The sequence below is a fragment of the Clinocottus analis genome, unplaced genomic scaffold, assembly GCF_023055335.1.
Source record: "Clinocottus analis isolate CAN_PGR_092001 unplaced genomic scaffold, fCliAna1.0.p SCAF_26, whole genome shotgun sequence".
Taxonomy (NCBI): domain Eukaryota; kingdom Metazoa; phylum Chordata; class Actinopteri; order Perciformes; family Cottidae; genus Clinocottus; species Clinocottus analis.
In genome coordinates, this window is record NW_027175998.1 from 2676774 (window position 1) to 2702500 (window position 25727).

Here is a 25727-nt window from a genome sequence, read left to right on the forward strand (position 1 = left end):
AAAAGGTTAACAAACGCTCCCGTCAGAAACAGACGCCAGTGGGAAAAGAAGGTAGTGGGGACTGGGTTTGGCTCTGTTCGCTGTACAAGCCGAGTGTGAATATTAATAGTCTCACTGGATGATACGTGTGATCGTATTCCTAACTTATTAATGCGGTGTTTGTGCTCCACAGGGTGCTGTATGGGAATAAGATCACTGAGATTTCCAAAGCCCTGTTTGAGGGACTGTTTTCTCTGCAGCTATTGTGAGTAGACACACACACACACACACACACAGTTGGAGTTGCAGCTGAGAGCCCCCGTCATTGATATTCTGCTGGAAAGTGCTTGCCTCAAGCATTGTCAACGGAGTGGAGAGACGTCGTGATTGAAAGCCGGGACCTATAACACTTCCTCCGTTCCGTCTCTTTCTTTCAGGTTACTGAATGCTAACAAGATAGCGTGCCTGCGCGTGGACGCATTTCAGGACCTCCACAACCTCAATCTGCTCTCCCTCTATGACAACAAGCTGCAGACTATCGCCAAGGGGACCTTCTCGTCTCTGAGGGCCATTCAAACACTGTATGTACACACACACACACACACACACACACACACACACACACACACACACACACACACACGCACACACAGCTCAGTGACTGGACTTAATGTTGTGGATAAGAAGGTGTGACATTTTGAGCATTAGCTGTCAATCATTCTAGCTTCACAACTGCTGACGTAAACAAAAATGTGTTATATTTTCACAAATGAACAGAAAAAACATTCATGATTTTTGATATAGTCCATGCATCCAAAAATAACACACAGATGATCTTCTAAAACGCACAGCACATTGCAGGCTGATCTATAACAGTGTCTTAATGTAACATAAATCTATATGCTTTTTTTTTACTGAGCCTCATGCTAAGTTCAGTAGGTTTTTGCAGATACAGAGCATTGAAATAATTAAATAATTAAGTGTGTGTGTGTGTGTGTGTGTGTGTGTGTGTGTGACAGTCACTTGGCCCAAAACCCGTTCATCTGCGACTGCCACCTGAAGTGGCTGGCGGACTACCTGCAGGACAATCCCATCGAGACGAGCGGCGCCCGCTGCACCAGCCCCCGGCGGCTCGCCAACAAACGTATCGGACAGATCAAGAGCAAGAAGTTCCGCTGCTCAGGTAGGAAAACCCAGAGCGTTAACCGTGAACACACTTATCGACCTTTGAAGGGTTTTCTGTTTTACGATCACTTGCACGCGTACAGGCTCCTGAGGACGTGATACCCAAATTGTCCCGAGTTCTCATTCTGTGTCTTCCTGCTGGGATTTTCCCTCAGCCTCTCTTTACTAACCTCAGCATTGTCTTTCTATCATTTAACCACACACACACACACAAACACACGCGCGCGCATACACACTATATATTGGCTTCTTGTTATTTCGTTGTTTTTCACTTTTACTCTCTCTGTCTCTGTCTCTCCATTAGCTAGAGAACAGTATTTCATCCCAGGTATTGTACATCGAGCATGTGTGTGTGTGTGTGTGTGTGTGTGTGTGTGTGTGTGTGTGTGTGTGTGTTTGGTCCTTCACAGCGGATGCTGCACACTCACACACTCCCAACACCAGTGTGAGTGAGTGATTTTGCTTTGACTGACACCTTTTCACTGCCACGACAATGTCATGTTGCATCTCGTCCAAGCGGGCACCAGACGGGAGGAGGGAGAGGGGGGAGGGGTGGGAGGGAATCGGACTAATAAAGCCGCCGTCACCCCGGGCACTGCACGTGAAACTCTATGAAGACCAGAGGAGAGACTTTAGAGAATGTATAATTGAAAGCAGATTACAGACACCAGCCCTCCTCACTTTTTTGCCAAGGCTAATGACAGCCAGCGTACGAGTGCACGCGCGTCCGCCAGCATCTGCGTGCGTTTCGCCTGCCGCGGATACATCAAAAGGTCACGCAGTTAGCCGCGCACAGAGGGCCGATGGGAAATATGCAAATCATCCGTGCATACGAGATCAGTAGCAGGGCTGAAGGCGGTCATTACCGCAGCAGCAACGTGGAGGAGACCCCTGTGTGTGTGTGTTTGTGTGTGTGTGTGTGTGTGTGTGCGCGTGTGTGTGTGTGTGTGTGTGTGTGTGTGTGTGTGCGTGTGTGTGTGTGTGTGTGTTTGCACTGCAGTATTTAACTCACCGGGGGGTTTAACAGAGGTTTTCAAAGCACCAGATAGCACATAACGCGGCAAAGCTGAATAATTTAGGAACGTTTTTTTTTTGCGGATGAAAAGTTGAACAAACATGTGTTTTATTCTGCGCTACAATATATGTATCGCGCCTTGGATCAGCACGTCTACAAGTTTAATTTTACATTTTGCACCATGCCACTCCTATTTTACGGTGTATTATCTTGGATCTGGTATTTCTGTATGTACAGCCGCGCTCCGAGCAAAGCTGGCCGTGATAAAAGCTCCCCGACCAAAGGTCCTGTTGTGCCGGCACGATTCTCACCATTCACGAGTCATTACCCCTTGAAATGAATCACTGGCTGAAGGACTGAACACAGAAATATTGCAGCGTTTTTTTTCTTTCTTCCCCCTCTCCGTTTTTCATCTCCCCCTTCCTGTTCAAACAAACGAGTGAAATCCCTTCTTCTCTCTCCTGCTGCCTCTCTCACACACTCAGGAGTACACCATGTCGGCTGTAAGTAACACACACACACACACACACACACACACGATCCTCGCGTCAGCTCCGAACCCCTCTCCTCTCGTTCCCCCCATGAGCCAGCCTTCTGACCTTTGACCTCTAACCTCCCACAGTGACCTTTGACCCCTCCTCTGTGACTCCTCTTGTCTGGTTACAAACAACAACGATAGGAATATGCATACAATCTGATCATGTCTTTTTTCCTCTCTGTGATGGGCTGTGTCTATGTGTGTGTGCACATGTTTGTTGGTATACAGGTGTGTGTGTGTGTGTGTGTGTGTGTGTGTGTGTGTGTGTGTGTGCGTGTGTGTCAGGGCTTCTCTTGCTTTCAGTGCTGCTGTAGCTCTCCTCCCACTCCTCCGTAGCTGCCGCTCTGTTCCTGCGCTCCTGTGTTGTGTCTGAGTTTAGACGTCTCTCCGTGTTCCAGTCTACTTCCCCGGCTCGTTCTTTACTCCCCACCCTCTTCCTCTCCTCCTTTTATTACTGCTCCTCTCCTCTCTTCATTCCAGCCCACACGTTTCCCCTCAAGACCGATGGCTCTGTCGTTCTCCTGCTTCTCATTCCCCATCCTCCCATCTCTTCATATCCTCATCTTTACCTCACCTCTTATTTTCTCCCCTCCTTCTCATCCTCTCCCTTTTTTCTCTTTACTTTACGTTCCTTCTTCAACCTCTCCTTTTCTTCTCCCCTCTCCTTTCACCTCATCTTCATCTTCATCCTCGTTCTGTTTTCTCTCCTCATTTTCTCCTCACTCTCCCTGCTTCTCACCATTTTCTCTCCTCGTCTCTTTCACTGTTCTTCTTTTTTCTCTCTTTCTCATCCTCTTCTCTTACCTCATCTTCATCCTCAACCTGCCCCTCCCCCTCCCACCTTTCTTGTTCATCTCCTCTTCTCCCTCCCACCCCCACCCCCGTGTTCCAGCGGAGGAGCAGTCAGTCAGCAGGTTGTTCCTTTGTGCTTGATCTAACCATGTGGCTGCCAGGTTCCTATAGTGGAACATGGTTCTGTCAAGCACCATGGAACGGCCCTGCGAAACCCTACAGCATGGCCAAGACGCAAGAGACAGCCATCTCCTGTGACCCCTGTGTGTGTGTGTGTGTGTGTGTGTGTGTGTGTGTGTGTGTGTGTGTCTGTGTGTGTGTCTGTGTGTGTACGTGTGTGTGTGTGAGCATTTTCCTGCAAGGATCTAACTCTTGGTGCCGTGGTTTCGAACACTAACAGTTGCTTTGGAGTCTGACAGGGCTGAAAATCCTGTGTGTGTATGTGTGTGTGTGTGTGTGTGTGTGTGAGAGCCTGGCTCTTGTAGGGCCCTGCGATACAGATGCAGCATTCTAAAGTAACGCACATGAGGAATGTTGCATCATAATCAGCGACGTTTGGTCCAATTTGAAAATGGCCGCTGTCGAAAATCCCTCCGTCGAGTCACGACCTTCTCCCCCCGGCCGCTCGCCGTGTAAACCGCTACCGGCGAACGCCGGAGGCGGGGGTTGGTTGGTTTTCCGACTCTGGCGCTGACGTTGTGCTTGTGGTCGCGACCAGGTACGGAGGATTACCGCAGCAAGCTCGGAGGGGACTGCTTTGCCGACCTGGCCTGCCCCGAGAAGTGCCGCTGCGAGGGCACCACGGTCGACTGCTCCAACCAGAAGCTCACCAAGATACCGGACCACGTCCCCCAGTACACCGCCGAGCTGTGAGTCACTTTTCCGCTGGCTTCGAGCTCCTCTTCGCTCCCCCTCGTCCGCCGCTTGTCTCTGACCCGCCCCTCTCCTCCTCTCTGCTTCTAGGCGCCTGAACAACAATGAATTCACCGTGCTGGAGGCGACGGGCATCTTCAAAAAGTTGCCTCAGCTGAGGAAAATGTGAGTCAGACGTGTTGTAAACGTAACTTTGGGGAGCAGGAAGTCCCAAAGCTCCACGAGGAAAAGCTCCGCTCGCACGAGATGAATCTGTGACGTGTCTTCTCTCTTTTTTTTGTCTCGCTCCCGCAGTAACTTGAGCAACAACCGCATCGGAGACATCGAGGAGGGGTCGTTTGAAGGAGCCTCGGGGGTCAATGAGTTGATTCTCACCTCCAACAGGCTGGAGAACATACACCACCGCATGCTGAAGGGACTCAGCGGCCTGCGCACACTGTGGGTACACGCACACATGCATATTCAGACACATTATCATAGCTAATATTCAGGCCATATTCAAATACACTCTCACACACTGCGACAGCGTCCACAGAAGATTCAAAACATGTGAGCGCGCATAGTTCACAGGGTTTATATGGTGTTATTTTGTGTGGAAATTGCACAGTATATTTCATTATTTGCGGCTGTCTGTGTGTGTGTGTTTGTGTGTGTGTGCGCGTGTGTGTGAGCAGTATGCTGAGGAGCAACCGTATCAGCTGTGTGAGCAACAGCAGCTTCGTGGGGTTGAGCTCCGTGCGTCTCCTGTCGCTCTACGACAACCAGATCACCTCCATGAACCCCGGAGCCTTCGACACACTGCACTCCCTGTCCACATTGTAAGTACACACACACACACACACACACACACATTGCTAAATCTACCAAAAAAAAATATATATATATATATATATAGATATTAATATATCCATCTCTTCTCTTTTTTTCCTCCAGAAACCTTCTGGCCAATCCCTTCAACTGTAACTGTCACCTGGCTTGGCTCGGCGATTGGTTGAGGAGGAAACGCATCGTCACCGGCAATCCTCGCTGCCAGAGTCCGTATTTCTTGAAGGAGATCCCCATCCAGGACGTAGCCGTCCAGGACTTTGCCTGTGAAGACGGTGAGACGAAGCAGATCCACGCTTTTTTCACGCGCGGCGCCTATGCAAAACACCTGCAGACGAAGTCGTTTGTTGATTGTTCATCGTTGCGGTTCTGTCCTCCTCTCCCCAGGCAACGACGACAACAGCTGCTCCCCGGTGCTGAGGTGTCCGGCCGAGTGTTCCTGTCTGGACACCGTGGTGCGCTGCAGCAACAAGGGCCTCACCACACTGCCCAAAGGCCTCCCCAAAGAGACCACTGAAGTGTGAGTGAGCAATCAGCGCCTCATGTCGCGCATTTTGATCATAACTATGAACATCCAGCATGATATGAGAAAGATTCCCCCAAAATGCCTCCGAGAGCAGTCAATAAGACACCTTTTTGGAAAGATTAGGACCTAAAGAATTGGGATCTGCAACAAAAATCACAAGAAAACAAAGCCTTGGCCTGTTAGGAAGGAGTTTCAGTCAAAAAACTGTATCATTCGGTTAAAAAATGGAAAAGAATTACGTATTTTATGCCAAAAGATTGTCTGAATGGGGCATGCCGGGACTGAAAACTTGCTGCGGGAGGATTATCGCGCACGGTTTTCAAAAGGTTAATTGTCACGTCGGATTAATAGCACGTCATTGCAGAGCCAAGGTGCATGCAGGTGTGAAAGCGAGCGAGGGGGCGAGGGGGAGGGGAGCTTATGTATTAGGATGCCTGTGGGGATAATGAACTCCAGTGTTTATAACTTCATTATCTCTTTCTCATTCCCAATCCGCCTTCATATCTTTTATACCTCTCTCTCGTTCACAAACCTCTGTCTCTCGGTCTGTCTCTCAGGTATCTGGATGGTAACCACTTCACCCAGGTTCCCGTGGAGCTCTCAGAGTACAAACACTTAACGCTGATGTAAGTCCCACCCACACCTCCTCCTCTGAAGAAGAACAGCAGAACTATCGTACGAGAGCTCTGTGTCGTATCACTTTCATGTGTGGTAGTTTGGCCCACATGTGGGCGTGACACTGTACTGCACATAGTTTGCGTGTGTGTGTGTGTGTGTGTGTGCATTTGTTTACGCCTGAGTTGACAGGGCTGCCTATGCGTGTTTCATGTATCTGCTGTTGTTTCCTTTTCAGTGATTTGAGTAACAACCAGATCAGCACGTTGTCCAACCACAGCCTCAGTAACATGTCCGAGCTGCTTACTCTGTGAGTCTGGCTTTACATCAGTCCCTGTGTGTGTGTGTGTGTTTCTGACTGGAAGGATGTATTTATGCTGAAATGTGTGCGTGCGTGCGTGTGTGTGTGTGTGTGCGTGTGTCTGCTCTACTGCTTTGCTCAGTGCTAGTAGTCATAAAGAAGAGTGGGCTCTGTTGTATTCGACGCTTCACTGAAACAAAGTCTGCATTTGTCTCCGTGCCGGCACGTTTATTCCGTCTGTAAAGAATCCTGAGCTACAACCGCCTGCGGTGCATCCCAGTGAGGGCGTTCGATGGACTCAAGTCCCTCCGTCTGCTGTGAGTATCCATCCAGACGTTTGCCATCCAGACTCTTATTGTTCTACATTTCTGTGACTCTCTTTTCCCCCTCGCCCTCTTCTTCTCGCCCCCTTTCTTAGGTCCCTCCACGGCAACGACATATCGCTGATACCAGAGGGAGCCTTTAAAGACCTGTCATCGCTCTCCCACCTGTGAGTAAAACACACACACACACACACACACACACACTCACACACACACAGGCATCTTTCTCTATAGGGCGGAGGTGTCTACCTTTTTCAGAATTGAAATCAGAATCAGAACCATATTTTGCCAGGTGACTTCGCACAAACAAGGAAGTTGTCCTGGCGGAAGGTGCACAACATTTAACAATAACAATGAACATGTAACTATAGAAAAAAAAAATATCTACTGATAATGCTAAATTAAAGTATAAAAATGTAGATGAAACAAGTAAGTGAAGATACAACAAGTAAGTAAAAGACTAACAACAATAATAATAATAATAAGTAAATTAAAGTATGAAATGGCAAAAAAATGCAGGTAAACACATTACCATGACAAAAGTGAGGCTCCTGTGTGAACGGGCCGGACAACCAACCCACTTACAGCTAACAGCTGTCTCCTTTCTACAGCTCTCCTCTTCATCTGTAGTGTTCAATGATGTTTGCTATTGAAATTACTGAAAAAACCAAACGGCGCTTCAATGACTAAGATGTCTTCAGTCACTGGAGAACTATTACTTTGCTGTCTTCTCACTTTACCGATGTTTATCAAGCACTCTGTAGAGACAGAGAGGCACTGACGGCGTCTGTTGTTGCCTGAATGCGGGCCGCTCGTGAGGATCAGCACCACGGACAGCGCTTATGGCAGGCGGCTGCTTTTTTATATAGTTATGTTCAACCTCTACCCGCAACACAGAGGCCAGCCTCAGGTTGGCTCCCTTCCTCTTTGACCACTGTAACAGGTAGTAGTTCATGCTCGGAGCTCGCACGCATCTGCAGAGGCGAAGTTATAAACAAAGCTTTCGGTATCTAAAAGGACAAGAGCAGTACAAAAAACTTTACAGGAAGTGTTTTTAGGTTTGAGAAAATAGCGCCTCCAGCACTGCTACCAGCATGAGACACACGCTCCCGGTGATCTCCACAACAGCCTCAGGTATTCATAGTAGAAATAGAGTAACGACGTCATTTGACCGGGACGTAGGAGTTTGTAGATATTCAGACCTCTTTTGTTTTGACTCTGTATTCCAGCCCGTCGGAGCTAAAATGAAAAGAGTTTTTCTTCTGCTGCCACGACTGTACATTGTTCTCTCTCTCTGTCTCTCTCTCTCTCTCTCTCTCTCTCTCTCTCTCTCTCTCTCTCTCTCTCTCTCTCTGTCAGGGCGCTGGGGGCCAACCCCCTGCACTGTGACTGTCACATGCAGTGGCTGTCAGACTGGGTGAAGAGCGGCTACAAGGAGCCCGGCATCGCCCGCTGCTCCGGCCCCGGCGACATGACCGACAAGCTGCTGCTCACCACGCCGTCCAAGAAGTTCACCTGCACGGGTAAGACGCACGGAAATGCACGCCAGCAGATAAAGACACATTTTTATGTTGAGTGGACAGATGCACTTTAGCAGGAGTCCAAAATCAAAAGCACAGAGTACACACACACACACACACACACACACACACACACACACACACACACACACACACACATATATCGATGGCCGAAGCGCAAAACCTCCTATCTGAAAAATTAAGAGAATACAAAAAATACATATCCAATACATAATACAAAATACAAAGAGACAAATACACACACACACACACACACACACACACACATCTGCTGGGTCGTTTTGCAGATAGGAGGTTGTCCACAAGCAGACTATTAACATGCATCACACACAGGTGTTGATGAGGACTCCCAGAGGAGACCACAAGCTGCCTTTTACAAACCGTAAAAAACCCACGTTTGTATATATGTTTTCACATTTCTGTGCTGATGTTAGTGATAGTCTTCACTGGTCAGCATCTAAATGTTAGTATTTAAACGCCTATAAAAACTCAAAGATCCAAAACTTTGCTTGTGAGCATGATTGTGGTTGTAACTCATCATACTGCAAAAGTGCAGCTGACTGTTTGTGAACCTTTAAGCCTCATTACATCACTTTAACTCTGAACATATGACTGAAACCTAATCTTTGACCTAATCTAACTGACTGCACTGTAGAAGTCCCGGGGCCTTGTGGTTTCCTGGTGCCAGGTAAAGTAGCCGATCGCGTCCCAGCACCTCCTCCTCCTCCCCTGCTCTCTTGACCTCCCAGCTCCTCCCAAGACTATATCCTCCTCGTCCTTTTGAGCCCCGGCTCAACCGAATCGCTCTCCCTCCCGTTCAGCCCTCGTGTCCTGACCGTTGATGTGCGTTCCAGCTGTCACAGTTTGATGTCCCGTTATGGAATGTGAGAACACGCGTGTGTCTCTTTGTACACGTCATGGCCCTGCGAAGAAAATCTTTACTCTTGTTTATCGCGTAGTTCCTATACAGCTAGTATTACTATTAAGTGGCTACATTATAAAACAGTGCGGGCGATTTAAGTTCTTTTGCTCTTTATTTGTCTTTACAAATCATATGTTTTCTTATAAACAGGCATATTTCAATATCACTTTTTTTTTAAAGCCAAAGTGAGATGTACAAAAATATAATTTTTCCTTGCAGCACAGCACGCAGGTCCCTGATGATGTACAGCTGTCTGTGTCTGTCTCCCTGTGTATCCTGACTCGTCCTCCTTCCCCAAATGCGACACATAATTTAAAGCTCCTCTCTTGTGTGTGTGTGTGTGTGTGTGTGTGTGTGTGTGTGTGTGTGTGTGTGTGTGTGTCACACAGGTCCAGTAGACGTGAGTATCCAGGCAAAGTGCGAGCCCTGCCTGTCCAACCCCTGCAAGAACGACGGCACCTGCTCCAACGACCCGGTGAACTACTACCGCTGCACCTGCCCCTACGGGTTCAAGGTGCGCAGAGGGAAAAGCCAAGAGGGTCGCGGTTCACTTGCAGATGCGTTTCTTTGACAGCGCTGAGTGTGCGTGTTTGTCTTTGCAGGGACAAAACTGCGAGGAGCCCATCCATGCCTGTATCGGGAACCCGTGCCAGAATGGCGGCACTTGCCACCTGAAGGAAGGAGAAGGAAGCAACTTTTGGTGAGATTTTCTTTTTTCTGGCCATAGGTTATGTTACAGAGGCTTTCCATATCGGATCACTTGTCTGCTCCTCAACTTGTTTACGTGATATCAACTTTTTATTGTTCTTCTTACGCCTCTCTGCCAGTGGCGTCCCTAGGCTAAAAAACGCGGATTATTTTAATTAGCCCTGAATATTTATTTTTCAAAAATAAATCAAATCTCATTATCGGTTATCTCATGTTGATGCTTTGATAAAACAGTGTTTTTGGACAGGTTTGAGTAACAATTATAATATATAAAACAGATAGCAACTGAGAATATAGAAAGGCAAGTGTAGAGCGAAAGTAAAAAGTTACAAACAAGAAAGGAACAAAGACAGTAGGTGTGCAGTCAGAGTTAATACAGAGACCTAATTGTACATGATGACTGAAGAAAGAAAAAGAAAGACAAGATGTAAAGTCAAGTGTAGAGTGCAAGTTAAGACATATATACTGTACAAGACAAATGTTTAAAACTAAAGACAAATGAACAAGGAAAAAAGATGTAAAGAGTAAATTGATAAAAGTTAAGTACAAGAAACAAAGACAATAGGTAGAATAAGGAACAATTAAGGCAGAGACCTAACATGAGACCTGCAAGAGTTACACATATTATGTTAACGAGTATGTTATGTTAAATAATCTTAATGAATAAATACATATGAGTATGTAAAGAGCGTTAAATGTACAAAGTAAAACAATGTAAATGCTGTACATGACAAGATGCATGGTTCATTGAACATCTCAATGTTTACTGAATGGTTGCTGTTGGTATGTTCACTGTGATGAATGGGCTATTGAGGGAAGTTTGTGAAAATTGTTAGCCTATTTCCACGTCTGCGTTTCCGTCTCCGTACGCTTCCCAGCGTCTGCAGGAGGGTAGAATATTTATCGTGAAGAGCTGTCGTTGACTACATGATGAGATATTAATCTCAGATTAATCCACTTGAGTGTGTGCCGCATAACAGCTTTTTATTAGACACATCACATACCACTGTGCGTGTGTGTGTGTGTGTGTGTGTGTGTACGTGTGTGTGTGTGTGTGTGTGTGTACGCAGTAATAAACCTGAGTAGTAGTTATAGAGTAGAAACACGCTTACGTGAACAGAATAATAACTCTCTACTGGGGATATGTAGATGGAGCTGACGCTGCTGTTGTGTGTGTGTCAGTACGTTTGTGTGTCAGTACGTGTGTGTGTGTGTGTGTGTGTGTGTGTCAGTACGTGTGTCATTCAGAGGTCACGGAGATTTCCATTGACGACGTTCTTTGTGCACGACATGTGTTCCTGTTTTGAAACCTCGCTCACTGACGTGCGCGTGTGTGTTATCTCAGGTGTGTGTGTGCGGAGGGCTTCGAGGGCGACTCGTGCGAGATCAACTCCGATGACTGCGAGGACAACGACTGCGAGAACAACTCCACCTGCGTCGACGGAATCAACAACTACACGTGCATGTGCTCCCCAGAGTACACAGGTAACACTCCCATCCCGCATTCACAGCTTGAGATTTGTAATTGTCGCTATTATGTTTATTATGGACATGAGTACCATCATTTGCCAGAATAAACAGGAAGGTTTTGGTCAACCGAGCAAGAACAGAGTCCATTTTATTCATTATTTTGGATGTACTTGCATTATTATGTTGTTATATTACCATTATATCTGTGACACAAAATAATCTTACAACTTAATGAACAAAGTTTATCCTAAAATATCGTCCAACCCCGTTGTGGCCGTCAGTTTGAACGATTTAACTTTGTTTCTGAGAAATCTTGTTTGTCCATCATTCTGGTTTACGGCTCAAAAACCAACAATACCCACGAGACTGAAGTGGTTTGAGCTGCAGGTCGCGTTGCCTCAAGCGTACTCACCGGTTTACCGCTCGGGGATGGGACGTCTCTGCCCAAAATGCACCTTGGGAGTCGTAGTTTTCATGTGCACACGAGCCTGAACCTCTTCTCACAGAAGCAGATATTTTCTTCCATGAGTTCGATGCCCATTCAGACCGTAGAAGTGCTCTCACTACATTGTCTATCATAACAATAAATGGTCCTTTTTACATCTGAAACTTTTCACAGTAATAAACTGCAGACGAATCATATTTCTTCTACCTTGCACTGGTCTGTTGCTACTTGTGTGTCTGCTTTTGCACTGTGCTAATCATCTCTGACTGCTAACCTTTGTGGCGGTGTTCTCTCTCTGTCTGTCTCTCTGTCTGTCTCTCTGTCTCTCTCTCTGTCTCTCTCTCTCGCTGTCCTGTGTTCCCGTCTCCTTCTGCTTTCTATCATCTGTTGTCTGTGTGTGTGTGTGTTTATGTGTGTGTGTGTGTGTGTGTGTGTGTGGTTGCAGCTGCTACCAATGAGGTGGAGAGAGGTTAGTCTGTTCTTCTCTCAGTCCTTCTTGTCCTTCTCTCCTTCCTTCCTTCCACCCTTTCCTTCCTTCCCTCATTTCCTGCGCTTTATCCACGCTCACCAAGGAGCGTCATGCGGTCATGCTACGTGTTAGCGCTGCACGTCCTTGATGTTTGTAACTCATCCTCTCAGACATCTGGGCTTGTTCTGCTTGCTGCTTGCTGCATACATGTTTTTACTGACGCCAAAGGTAAATAATGTGTCATAACATTCCAGGTTATCATTTTGACATTGAAGGAGAAGGCTGGTGATATTCTATGATTTAGCTGTTGTCAAAAATCCCATAAAAATGCAAAAATACAACTCTGCGAGAAGTAGAAAATATTTTCAATGCAGATCACAAATGTTGACAGTTTTTCTTATTTTATTAAATTTATGCACTTTCGCATTTCTGGAAACCCTAAACTGTACAAAGGAAGTAGACGTAGTCGTCATGACGTCATCTATTTGTTCATGGATTGAAGTTTTGTCTTTTGAAGCCTCACGCTTCTTGCAACCTGTCAATCACCTTGTAGTCCCGCCTTAAAGCATACTCTGCTTTAAGGTCTATTTGCCTCTAAATAACCATAACGGGCTAAATGAAACTAGACGAGACATAAACTCATGTTCATTGAGGACATTAATCAGAGAGAAGTAGAGTCATTTTCTCATAGACTTCTATACAACCAGAGGAGTCGCCTCCTGCTGGTCAGTAGAGAGAATGCACGTTTTAAGCAATTACGCATCGGCTGCACTTGTCAAAACCGGCGGGTGCCATCTGGCAGGGACCAGCAAGATGCGTAATCTGTTTCAGAAACGTTCTTACAGCTAGCACGGCGTCTTTTATTGAATAAGCTAGTCTCACACAGAAACACAGCCACGTGTTTTTTTTTTACAAAAACGTAAACTTGTCGAAAAGACAAACAAGCAGTCGCTGTGTTTCATTTCCAACTCACCGGTTCCCTTAATGGTCCTTTTCATTAAAACCCTTTACAGATGCAATCCAAAGTTAATAGACTGGGACCAGAAGACACCCACTGGTTAATTATAATGAGGACTCCCATTTTTAAAAAAAACAAACAAGACAATGCATCTACTTAAAGAAGGCAACGCTGATACTAAACGCTCCGAACATGCATCTTCCACCCCTTCACGCGCGTTGCCATCGATCCCCAGGCAATCATGTAATTATTCCCAGAGTGGACTTTGTGCTGTCGGGAGTATCGGTTTATTCCCCGATGCCTCATCAGCGATTCGCTCGGAGTCTCAGGAACGCCGGGGACGCACGCGGGGGATATTATCAGGAATATGACACTCCCAGAGATGAGATCATTTATCAGACCGCTGTGTTGGTCAGAGAGTCATCCATCATTAGAGTACACGCCCATGCAACACACACACACACACACACACAGTCCTAGGCCTGGAGTTCTGCATGTACACAGAAAGATGTTCCATCATACCGAGATGCACAAACCAAATAAAGAGTTTTATATTATAGTTTTACTTTGGTTATTATTGTGTGTTTATTTATTTATTTTTCTTAATGGAATGCAAAATATTGAAGGTGTGTGTGTGTGTGTGTGTGTTCCCAGGAGAGCTTTGTGAAGAGAAACTGGATTTCTGTGCTCCAGAGCTGAACCCATGTCAGCACGACTCAAAGTGCATTTTGACCCCTCAAGGATACAAGTGAGTAGACGACACACACACACACACTCACACACACACACACACACACACACTCACACACACACACACACACACACACACACACACACACACACACACACACACACACACACACGTTGGTGAAGTTAGCAGTGTTTTCTTGTTTTTCTCCCACATGATTTAAGTATTAACATTTCTCATCCTAAAAATAAATAACTCGCTGGTTTTCCCGCTGTAGAGATAAGCTGTGTGTGTGTGTGTGTGTGTGTGTGTGTGTGGAGGGGAGGTGTTGTGAGGTGTGATTTGGGTAAAGTTTCCTGTAACGATTTTATCTGAACCTCGCTTTAGTTTTACTCCCTCGCGATGTGTTCTGCGGTCAGTGTAGTGTGTCTGTGCCTCTGTGTGTGAGTGTCTCTCTGTGTGTGCGTATACATGTGTGTATGGGAGTGCTCTGTTGCTAAGCAGTATAAAGTTATCAACACTTAGGCATATGATGTCTGGAAGCCAGGCCTCTTGAAACCTTAAACGTAGCTACTTAGCTCTCAGTGGCTGTCCTACTTTACTTTATGTGTTCTGGCACCTGATTGTGTGTGTGTGTGTGTGTGTGTGTGGGTGGGTGTGTGCGTGCGTGTGGGTGATATTTTACTGTCTTTGTACATCTTCCAGGTTGTCTGTATGTGTTTAACCAAGATGACTGCTTCTCAATCTGAGGATTAAAGTCATGCATCAACATGCATTTTATTTATTTTTTTGTGTGTGTGTGTGCACATTGCAGGTGCGAGTGCACTCCAGGCTACGTAGGTGAGCACTGCGATCTGGACTATGACGACTGCGAGGAGAACAAGTGTCAGAGCGGAGGCCAGTGCATTGACGCGGTCAACGGGTACACCTGCGTGTGTCCGGAGGGCTTCAGGTGAGTGGCACATGCAGCGGGAGACTCGCGGACCGGGGGGGAAAAACCAAAGTGCCCGTGCTAGTGTTGGTGCAGTGGAGGAGAAGCTTTCTTTCCTGCTCTTCTAGAAACATTTCTCACAGATTGTTACCTTGTGTTGAATGTGGCAAAGTCTTTTTTTTCCTTGTTTGTCAAAACGACAGCATGTCGTTCTCCCCCTCATTCCATGCTAAATGTGTATTATTAGCAGTGTGTGGTGAAGAAGGGGCTCCCCCTTGTGTTCACTATCGCTTAGTTCTATCTAACTACATTTCTATCTCTCCATCCATCTTCCCTTTTACCTCCCAAATATGTGTCCTTGAACGCACCACTCCATTGCACACAATAATTTGGCAAAGACATGATTTAAAAAACCAGAATAAAAACAGCGCAGGACAAGATAAACCTGAATTGTTGCAGCAGCTGCGAGATTGAAAGAGAAAGTAAAGAAATAAGTATTAATAATGAAATAAATTGAAATGTAATTAAACAAATTGAAAACTTTACAAGAGCATATGCAGACAAACAGTGCAAGGTAAAGAGACTGTCTGGTTATGATATAACATGTTTGCTTCATAGAAACCAAAGAAACCACTTTGAGAACATTCCTAGGACATTAGTAGTACTGTGAAATGTATACTCACACTGTGTGTGTCTTTGTGTGTGTGTGTGTGTGTGTGTGTCGCAGTGGGCTGTTCTGCGAGTTCTCTCCCCCGATGGTCCTTCCTCGCACCAGCCAGTGTGACAACCACGAGTGCCTGAACGGGGCGCAGTGCGTCGTGGTGGGAGCAGACCCGCGCTGCCAGTGCCTCCACGGCTACGAGGGCGAGCGCTGCGAGACGCTCGTCAGCGTCAACTTTGTGAACCGCGAGTCCTACCTGCAGCTCCCCTCCAGTCTCGTCTCGCCGGAGACCAACATCAGCCTTCAGGTGAGAGCACCAAAAACCACCTCCTTGGAGATTTGTGTTTCTCTGAGTCTTTCACAAACTAGTTATTACGCTTTTATAAGTTTTGAAACGGTATCTTACGTCCACCTTCTCGCGCGCGCTCTGACTGTAGAGGGAACTGTCATTGGTCGACCGATCTCAGGGTTGCCAGATGCAGGATAATTATCCTCCAAATACAACCATTCTGAGCCTTTTGTACGATACTTCGCCATCTCCGATCTGGCAACACTGAGCACCTCGTCACCTCCACTAGTTGCAGTGTTTACAACAGCACATGACATCTGCAGCCAAGCCGAAACGTAAATGTAAGTTCACAGACAAACAAAACAAAAAAAAACATGTTTTCGCCTCGTGATGCTTCGGAAGCTGAGTGCATGACTGAAAAGTGTCTTCATTTTATTATTTTATTATGTGGCTATATAAAGTATTTATTATTTAGAATTTTTTTTGTTATCAATATTGCTTCAATATATGGACAAGACACATTAAAGAAGCACTGGACTAAATTATTTTACTCAGGATGTAAGACTGATAGTATGTGTGTGTGTATGTATTTGTGTGTATTTTCTCATGTTGCAAAATGGGACCACAAACTGCATTTTGTTGCCCCACCCTGTTGTACATCGACAACAAGTGAACGTATTTAAAAGGCAATTATATGCCATATGTAGTGAAGTATCTTGTTTCCTCTGACCCCAAGTGACCCCAAAAAAAGGCAGTTTTACAACGACCCGCTGGAATGAAGATGGTTTAACGCGGTTGCACTTTGATTTTCCGTGTTTTCAGATCGCCACAGACGAGGACAGCGGAGTGCTGCTGTACAAAGGGGACAACGATCACATCGCCATGGAGCTGTACAGGGGGCGCCTCAGGGTCAGCTACGAAACCGGATCCTACCCGCCCTCTGCCATATACAGGTACATGCACGTACAAGCAGAAACGTCTGGCTCACTGCCACATGATGGATGATACAAACACTTCCTCTCTCTCTCTCTCTCTCTCTCTCTCTCTCTCTCTTTCCCTCCATCTCTCTCTCTCTCAGCGTGGAGACAGTGAATGATGGCAGCTTCCACGCTGTGGAGTTGGTCGCATCGGACCAGACTTTGTCTCTGTCCATCGACGGCGGGCCGCCCAAATCCATCAACTCTATCAGCAAACAGTCCACACTGAACATAGACTCTCCGCTTTACCTGGGAGGTGAGGACTCCAATAATGCCCTTCACGTTCACACTATTGTATTACACTATTTGTAATCAATATATCATAATAACAGGTGTGCTGTTGCGTTTATTAGTTGTTAGGGGCCGATCACACCAGACGCGACACTCTATAAAGTTTTTCTAGCGTTTTTTTTATATATATTCTTATATTTTACATTCTCAACTTTTAAGCACGAGGCGCGGAGCCGCACAGCTCATCACTGTCACGCTCGGCCAAGGCAGCCAATCGGATCAAGCAAGAGGCGGGCTTTCCTCCTTCCTGTTTTCATGTGATGTGAACAGCGGAGAATTCAAAAGAAAATGGCTTCCCTCCGAGAAGGCGCTAATATTAGCGGTATTTAATTATGAAGAGCTTTACAGTTCTAGATGGAAACACGACTCCACTGCTCAGAAGACGCTCCAACTGAGTCCTGCTCAGCCCAAAGTAAAACTGAAAGCTCTCGTCAACGAGACACAATTCGTGGAATAGATTTCTTTTTAATATCGTGGACCCAAAAACTTTTTCCTCATCCCACAACACAGCAAAGGCAAGAGCGCGACGTCTCCTTGAATCCATTTTGTAAATTAAGTTTTATCGGCAGGTTGCGTGCACGGCCCCGCTCCACAGGCGCAGTTTTTGTCAAGGCGTTTGTGAAGCAGCTGAGCTTTTAAAAGTCACGACTGGTGTCATCGGCCCCTTATAGTTTGTCCTTTAAATCGCTGGCGGTCTACATTACTGCAGTTCAGAACATTCATCCAGACATTCAACGTCTAATCATTTTAGCGTCTTGGCATACATGTATTCTGATCCACCCTCTTATGTGTGAAAGTACACTGACCTCCCTCATCCTTTCTTCCCTCCAGGTATGCCAGAACGCGCCTCGGCCTCCGGGGGCCTCTCGTCCCTGCAGCACAGCTCGGGCGGACGCAACGGCACCAGCTTCCACGGCTGCCTGCGCAACCTGTACATCAACGGGAAGCTGCAGGACCTGGGGGCCGGCCCGGGGGTGGAGGCCCCCGGCTCCGGGGCCGCGCGGCCCACCGCCAGACGGTGGCTGGGCCACGGGGTGGAGGCGGGCTGCCAGCCCTGCCAGAGGGGCGCCTGCGTCCAGGGAGACTGCCACCCGACCGGGCAGCGCGGCTTCACCTGCACCTGCCACCCGGGCTGGACGGGAGCGGTGTGCGACCAGCAGGTCAACAACCCCTGCGACGGCAACAAGTGAGTGGGTTGTCGGTGCGTCGGCGGTTGGGGAAGTGATCACAGCTCGGGGATGGGTTCAACCCTCTGAACCCCCAAGCAGTCTCTAGGGGGTTTTTCTTGGCTACAAGTAGAGATAATTAAAAAAAATGTAAAAGCCATAAATCATTAAATAGAAAAAAGCACACAAATCTACATATCCAACATGTTCCTTTGTTTCCTCTCTTGTCCTCTACGCAATGCGCTGTGGAAACAGCCGGCAGGTCACTTCACGTGGCTGTTGGTCGAATGCTTTTTCCCAGGATCTAGTCTAAAAATATGAAAACGTGACGATAACGACAGCTTTCAAAGCGTCTCTCTCGGATACACAATTTTGTTTTGCTGGTTTTAAGGAGATATGCATGTACCCCTTCTTCACCTTTCCCCCCACCCCATTTCGCCCTTCTTGCGGCCTCAGGTGTATCCACGGCACCTGCCTCCCCATCAACTCCTACTCCTACTCCTGCCGCTGCCAGCCCGGCTTCGCTGGCGTCCTGTGCGACGAGCAGGACCAGGATGCCGCCGACCCCTGCGGCCCGTCTCGCTGCAAACACGGCAAGTGCAGAGTGTCGGGCCTGGGCAAGGCGTACTGCGAGTGTGACGGCGGGTACACGGGAGATGCGTGCGACAGGGGTGAGGAAACCAAAAACCCGTCATCAACGCTGTCACTAACATTCTTCTAAAAATAATCACTATTTCCCTACAAGGTTCTCCTTTCCTCTAAGCGTCTGCTTGGCCGTCTATTAGCAGTGTGTGTGTGTGTGTGTGTGTGTGTGTGTCTAACAGTGTTCAATGTCTCTGCGGTGACGCTTCTAACCCATTGCTTTTTCAACTCAGCCTCTCCTGAGCTTCCTCCTAATCCCTCGCGGGGGGTTACTCAGGTGAGCCTGATCGTCTTACTGTCGCCCTCTTTACTTTTTTACCTTTTTTCTTTTCTTTCTTGCTTTTTGACCCAAAAGACGTCCAACCATTGCTTCACCACGTCGTCCGCCTCACGCAACATTCATCCAAAGTAGTTTTGCTTTTCTCTGGTCTGAGATAGACGAACTCATCATGTTAAACTCTTTCTATGTACAGTCTGTTTGTGTCAGGCTGGTCTCTTAATGTGTGTAACTTGTAGACATCCCCAGGATGTTGTATGTCATCCACGTAATCATGAACGAAAAAGCATAATGAGGGCAAAAGCAGATTTCTTTCCCCTCAACATTTCCGAATATTTAGCTTCTTCATCGCATTTTTTTCATTTCTTTTATTTTGCATCATCATCCATGGCGTCCCTCTGTCTCACTGTCGTGTCCTCGTCTTGTCCTCTCCTCTGTAACTGAATCACTGTTAAGTTGTTTTCAACATTTTCACATCCCCCACTGCCGCCTTTCGAAGCGGGTCAACCTCGTAACGCTTTCGCGTCTCCCTCCTCGCGCCCACAGAGGTGGCCTGCCGAGGGGAACGGGTCCGAGATGTCTACCAGAGGCAGCAAGGCTACGCGGCGTGCCAAACCCAGGAGAAGGTCTCCCGCCTAGAGTGCCAGGGCAGCTGCGTGGGGGGCGCAGACGGACAGGGCACCTGCTGCACCCCCCTCCGCAGCAAGCGCAGGAAATACACCTTCCAGTGCACCGACGGCTCGTCTTTTGTCCAGGAAGTGGAGAAAGTGGTCAAGTGTGGCTGTACAAAGTGTTCCTCACAAAAATAAATATCAAAAAAAGAGATTCTCTCCCCTCCAGATTTATCTTCTCGCCCGCCTTACTTGATGTCCGAGGTCCCGATTCCTCCACCTTCCACAGTCCCCTCCGGCCAAACCGTCCCCTTTTTTTCTTCTTTTTTTTTTTAAAACCCGTAAAACAAAAAAAAAAAAACAACAAAAAGAGAAACAACTAAAAAAGAGTTTCTTGTCTTTGTCAGTGCTGGACTGATGATTGATGCTTCCTCGGTGGGGATGTCGAATTGTATTGTAAAGTACAAAAACAGACTTATTTTTTATTATGAAGTGGAGAGAAAAAAAAAAAAAAAAGACACACACACACACACACAAGAGTGGACTTTTTTCTTACTTCTTTTTTTTTTTTTTTTCGTTGGTCGTGACGACTCCGACGGCGTGCCACGCCCTGTCTCTTGCCCCGGGAGGGCCGACCGCCTCCCCGTAGACTTCCTGCTTCCCTCTGTGAGTTGTGTGTTTTTAATAGTAACCTTAACCGGTAGTACCACGGACTCACCGCTAGGAGGAGCTGCATCGAGAGCACGGGAGACGGCGGGCAGCGACACCCTACGACACGAGGAGCCACCGCTGTCGACCTCCTGAACACTCGGAGACTGTGTGCACGATCACACACACAGCTGTGCTCAAACTCCTGGTATTTCTTACAGCTACTGAACACACACACACACACACACACACACACACACACGTAGAGGAGTTACACATAATACCTGCCAGGTTAGATACAGTACTCTCTGTTTATCTATCCCCCTCCAGTCATGAATGACAAGTATTTATTGTATCATAAATACCTGTACTTATTCAGTAGATCCCCTATGTATCAATCTGATTCTTTTAATATATATTAATTTATATTTGTCCTTATTTTTGTATTAAAAAAAAGACATAATCTGTCAAGATAGCTGAACTAACAAAAAGGTGTCCTTTATTTTGGTTTGAAGAGAAGTTTTTTTGGGGGGGATCACTGAAACTATTGTGCTTGCCAGAGACCGTAGTTACATTTTAATCTGCAAATGTGACGTGAAGACATTGTATATTTTTTTGTCGCGTTTCCTGAGAGTTTGTACTGTGCCATTGCCAGAAGGTCTTTATATTAGAGTATAAATGTATAGATAATTTTTTCCCTACCTATGTATTTCACACACAATCTCGTGAGTAGCATTGACGCTAGAGGATGCTTAGGAACTGTTTTTACCTTTTTAACAAATTTATGCTTAAAGAATACTGTGACTTTTTCTAAATGAAACTACTTTGTTAGGCCCCTCCCCCCTCCCCGGTCTCCGATGTTAACATGTTGCTGCTAAGTTTTTGTACCGTAGACTTGGATCCTGATCTGTATGTTATATAGAACTTCCTGCTCCTACTGTACGGGGCACCTTGTGTAACAGATAAATACGTCCCCCACCCCCCCTCCCCTCTACACATGTGCATTGTGCTTTATATGCCCCTCTTCTCCATCCCCAGACTAATGTCAGTTCCCTGACTGATGTTTGTTTATTAAACACAATATTTACCTCACACTTCTCGCATTTTTTATTTATTTTTTTTGCCCAAAGAGGTTCTCGTACAATGACGTAAACGTACAATACATAAGTGTAAAACCAGTTTAGTCCCCTTATATGAAATGCTAGGCCTTTTTTTTCGGTGCAAACAAAACCAATGAAAACAACACAAACAACCTCCACCACACACACAACCGCTGTTGCCTTCAGCGTCATAGTGTAGTCCTGTGTGCCAGAACCTTCATTGTTGTCCCAACACGGTTAGAAACACATGAATAAGGCTGCCCGGTGCGCTGGAGGACGTCTTCCTTCATTGTGCTCAACACACAAGTTTATTTGAGTTAATCCGGCACAGACCGACTCGCTGCTGTGAGCACGGTGTCGTGAATTCATCCGCAGCCGTAAATAGTCCCCGAGAAATGCTCAGGTTGGTCCTGTTTGAGATGCATTTCCTAAAAGCTCTTTTTTCATATAATTTTACTGTGATTTTTTTGTCTTCATCAATACACTATATTTGTGTATGAACAAATAAGCCTGATAAACGGGGTGGGAGGTCGGAAAGTATTGAGAGACGGACCAACGCGTTTTCTCTTATTGTGATTTGTTAACAAAGATATGGATAGGCTGAAGAAATGCCAGCCCCATGCTTCAATGTTTTTGTATGAAGTGATATGTGCTTTTTGTATGTCGCCCACCGCCACTCCTCTCGCGGCCACAGCCTCCTTTGAGAAACAGTGTTTTGTTTTTAGCAGCTGACCCCTACTGGTGAAGGCCAGAGGCCGTTTCCCATCCATTCAATAAGTCAGTCAGGCCGTCGACACAAAAATGAACACAAATAAATAGAAATGCATAAATAACTGAAAGTATTTTCCTTTCATGGTAAAGACCTGCGAGCCAGGTGTGTCACCGTGGAACGGCTGGGACGGCGTCTATTCCTCCATTAAAACCATGTTTTGAATTAGTTTCAAGCAATGAATGAGTAATTTATTGAGAAACTATACTCATTCAATTAAATGAATTGATGAAATATGCAAAGACATCAACGTATCATTGACGTGGTTTCAGCGAGTCCAGCAGGTCAGCGCGAGGGCACCACTCATATCAGCCTCCATCAGGGACTGAGGTCTCAACCGGCTCGCCTCAGAAGAAATGAGGGCGTCGCTTGTCCAATATCCAACAGAACTCAGTGGAGTGGACGATCCAAAGGCTCGGACCCACGCAAGGACACCACAGGGTCACAGAGGTCAGGCATAATGTCACGATGGAGGGAGATTTGAGCTGAAATGATCACGTCAATGGGCCAATCCAAAGAAATGTAATACACACCACACACTGTACTCCAAAGTGCAAACTTTTTTTATTTGAATATGCAGGTCAGCGGCGCCATCTCCTGGTGTGCGGCGCCATTACAAACTCTTTATGGACACGAACAGAAACACGAGGTTCGTTCTCTGAAGCACGAGACTTGCTGCCGACCGCTGGGATTGTTGAACAGCAAGTATCCCTCTCAGCGGTAGAACAGCAAGACAGCGGCCTCAGTCACCTCTTTGGAAGCGATCCGGGTCAACCAGTCAAATGATGGGAAGTCCCCACACTGTTTAGGGTGTCCCTCAGGGAAGTATCCACCTCCTCCTATACAGTACTGGATACACACACACGACAGTATTACTACGCTGTGCATCATGTTCTGTGTGGTGTTCGGTGTGGGACTCACGTGTTCGGTGTTGCAGCCAGTGGGCTTGACCCCGGAGCAGATAGCCATGGCTGCACGTTCGTTGTTTATTGCTCTGAAGCTGATGAAGCCCGGCTCAAACTCCGCTTCCAGAGAAACAGAAAAAAAACATGAGGTTTTCTTGATGACACCGTCACGAGAGGCTTGGAGAGAGGATCCAAATGCAGATGTGGTGTTGAAAGAAAATGAACGCAGGAGCCTCATTACGGAAAAAACGACGACAGAAAAACAGAAAAAACCACAGAAACAGTAACAAGGCATACAGGGGCAGGAAGTGCAGAGACACGGGACAAAATAAAACAGGAACTCAGAAAAACCCAAACCGTGACAGACACATGGATGAATTTGGTTGATTTACCTTAAATCTTGAATGAGCGTTCAATAATGTTCCCTCCATTTCCCTCTCGTTTACCTCTTGAATTGGCTGCATATAACATCTTGGTGGACTCTTTGTCTCCATGGTCATACACAATAGGAAAAGATGGCCCTCGGTTGCTGCACGAGTCAATGTTGTACCTCACTGGATATTGCTGGAGGAATGTATAAAAATATTTATATATATATATATATATATATATATATATATATATATATATATATATATATATCGCCACACCAAATGACATTTTATAAAAATGATCTGAATATGCAAAGTAACTAGTAACTGCTAAAAAGATGTAATATTGTACATGCAGTACTGAGTTACTCTATGCCACTGTGACTTTAAAATAACTCCATGATGATGTCACCTTGAAGAGCTGTAAGAGGTTCCCTCTGTACAGGCTGAGGAAGCGGTTGTTGGTGTGGTAGCGGAGGATGGCTGCCAGGCTCCATTGCTCCAGTGGGAGGGTGTTGGGTACGTGCCACACAGACATGTCTTCTGCCACGATGTCGTAGTATCCTGGATTCTGTGAAAGTGCACACTCTGTTGTCACAACTCTTACTGTGGTTTAGATCAGCGGCCCCCAACCACCGGGCTGCGGACCGGTACTGGTCCGTAGGTCTATCAAGGTCAGAAAGATGTGACCTTGACACCTGTCAAGAGGTCACATGATATGTTACCCCAAAGATGAAACTCACAATCTAGCAAAAATGAGTGACCGGCCTTAAAAGTCTGTTTCAGACAACAACTTTGCCAGAGTTTTGAATAAAAATCAAAGCAGAATATCCTAAGATGGCCAAATCTGAAATTAATCAGTACTCCCTGTCAGATAAATGAAGTACAATATTTCCCCCTGAGCTGAAAAAGCAATTGCACCTCAAATACTTGAATACAGAACGTTAAGCATTTTCTAAAGTAGCCTTCAGTAAGTGCAATTCCTTTCCTCCACGCCACTTAGAAGCTCACGCACCTTGAAGTCGTCCGAGGTGGCGCTCTCCACGGCTCCGAACGTGTTCCTGTTGGACCAGTTCTCGTCTCCGTCTGGCCGGTTGGGGTCGTTGCCCTGCTGGCTGGACCAGCGGTCGCCCACCGTGCACTTCCCGTTGACGTTGTTCTCATGGACGCTCGCCACCAGAGTCCAGCCGCCGCCCGCCGTGGTCATGTCACAGAAGGTCTGGTAGACCATGCCATTAGCAGTGGTCAAGTAGTACAACCCGTCTGCCAATATTACAGGAAATGTAAAGTTGGGAAAAAAGTGTTGCAATACCTTGAATTAATGAAACACTGTTGAGCAATAATTAGTTAAATTTGAAAGCACTGTCTCAAGTAACACCTTCTATTTGATGATATCTGCTCCTGATCTCCTTACAGCTCCTCGCAACATATGTGGCTCTGCTCCTCAATTTCTGCAACTTCTCGAAGTTTATGCTGTCGAGCCTCTCTGTCGTCTCCACATTCCCCGTGGCTTCTGTGCGGTTGAACTCCTCCTCTACTGGAAGTAAAGCAGACCTGACTCAGTTTTGATGACGAGACGGCGGTCGTGTGGGAAAGTCCAGTGTGTGTCTACATGACCTTCACCGATTTGTGGAGAAGGAGCAGCTGCAGAGGGCGAGTGATCCACTGCCACTAAGACCGCCAAAAGCACCCAAACCGTGTGGTGCATCATCTCTGTGGAAAAACATATACAATTAAACATTAAATATGCCGTACGGTTTTGTTATTTTTCTTTCTAAATTCAACGACTCACTGATACTGTAGGTCTCTCGTTTTAGAGAATGGTTCTTTATCTGGAAGTCAGGACATTAAGAACAGAAGAAACAACTATTTAGGAGTAGCTGCGTCCGTCAATCATTGATTTACACGTCTAGTTT

At 46.4% G+C, this 25727-nt stretch overlaps 2 protein-coding genes across 3 annotated transcripts in view; one reads left to right on the top strand and one right to left on the bottom strand.

The window, feature by feature from the left end:
• Window positions 1-21748, top strand: part of slit2 (slit homolog 2 (Drosophila)) — a 79146-nt gene extending 57398 nt beyond the window's left edge. Inside the window, exons 12-37 of one of the 2 annotated variants that reach the window (XM_068591874.1) lie at window positions 173-244; window positions 417-560; window positions 999-1162; window positions 1469-1492; window positions 4228-4378; window positions 4473-4547; window positions 4677-4820; window positions 5057-5200; window positions 5316-5482; window positions 5595-5727; window positions 6291-6359; window positions 6587-6658; window positions 6895-6966; window positions 7068-7139; window positions 8332-8495; window positions 9825-9949; window positions 10038-10135; window positions 11489-11628; window positions 14140-14233; window positions 14988-15125; window positions 15832-16072; window positions 16877-17007; window positions 17133-17287; window positions 18154-18508; window positions 18945-19159; window positions 19954-21748. In XM_068591874.1, the coding sequence (XP_068447975.1) occupies window positions 173-244; window positions 417-560; window positions 999-1162; window positions 1469-1492; window positions 4228-4378; window positions 4473-4547; window positions 4677-4820; window positions 5057-5200; window positions 5316-5482; window positions 5595-5727; window positions 6291-6359; window positions 6587-6658; window positions 6895-6966; window positions 7068-7139; window positions 8332-8495; window positions 9825-9949; window positions 10038-10135; window positions 11489-11628; window positions 14140-14233; window positions 14988-15125; window positions 15832-16072; window positions 16877-17007; window positions 17133-17287; window positions 18154-18508; window positions 18945-19159; window positions 19954-20216 (3622 nt within the window). In that variant the 3' untranslated portion in view covers window positions 20217-21748. The remainder of the gene's footprint in view (window positions 1-172; window positions 245-416; window positions 561-998; window positions 1163-1468; window positions 1493-4227; window positions 4379-4472; window positions 4548-4676; window positions 4821-5056; window positions 5201-5315; window positions 5483-5594; window positions 5728-6290; window positions 6360-6586; window positions 6659-6894; window positions 6967-7067; window positions 7140-8331; window positions 8496-9824; window positions 9950-10037; window positions 10136-11488; window positions 11629-14139; window positions 14234-14987; window positions 15126-15831; window positions 16073-16876; window positions 17008-17132; window positions 17288-18153; window positions 18509-18944; window positions 19160-19953) is intronic. The other variant, XM_068591875.1, reaches the window with a different exon arrangement.
• Window positions 21749-23110: 1362 nt separating this feature from the next.
• On the bottom strand, window positions 23111-25257 carry LOC137794838 (intelectin-like). Its single transcript, XM_068591909.1, has 6 exons — window positions 25190-25257; window positions 24827-25074; window positions 24224-24382; window positions 23887-24004; window positions 23457-23560; window positions 23111-23384 (listed from the first exon to the last, which is right to left on the bottom strand). The coding sequence occupies exons 2-6, from the start codon at window positions 25040-25042 to the stop codon at window positions 23250-23252; spliced, it is 732 nt and encodes a 243-aa protein (XP_068448010.1). The 5' UTR covers window positions 25043-25074; window positions 25190-25257; the 3' UTR covers window positions 23111-23249.
• Window positions 25258-25727: the final 470 nt, after the last annotated feature.

Excerpts from the sequence above, each read along its gene's own strand:
- LOC137794838 (XM_068591909.1), bottom strand. The coding sequence starts at position 25,042 with ATGGTCTACCAGACCTTCTGTGACATGACCACGGCGGGCGGCGGCTGG. Across the intron at positions 23,561-23,886 it reads ATATGCAGCCAATTCAAGAG|CGGAGTTTGAGCCGGGCTTC; the intron begins GTAAACGAGAGG and ends TTTCTCTGGAAG. Across the intron at positions 23,385-23,456 it reads CTGGCTGCAACACCGAACAC|TACTGTATAGGAGGAGGTGG; the intron begins GTGAGTCCCACA and ends GTGTGTATCCAG.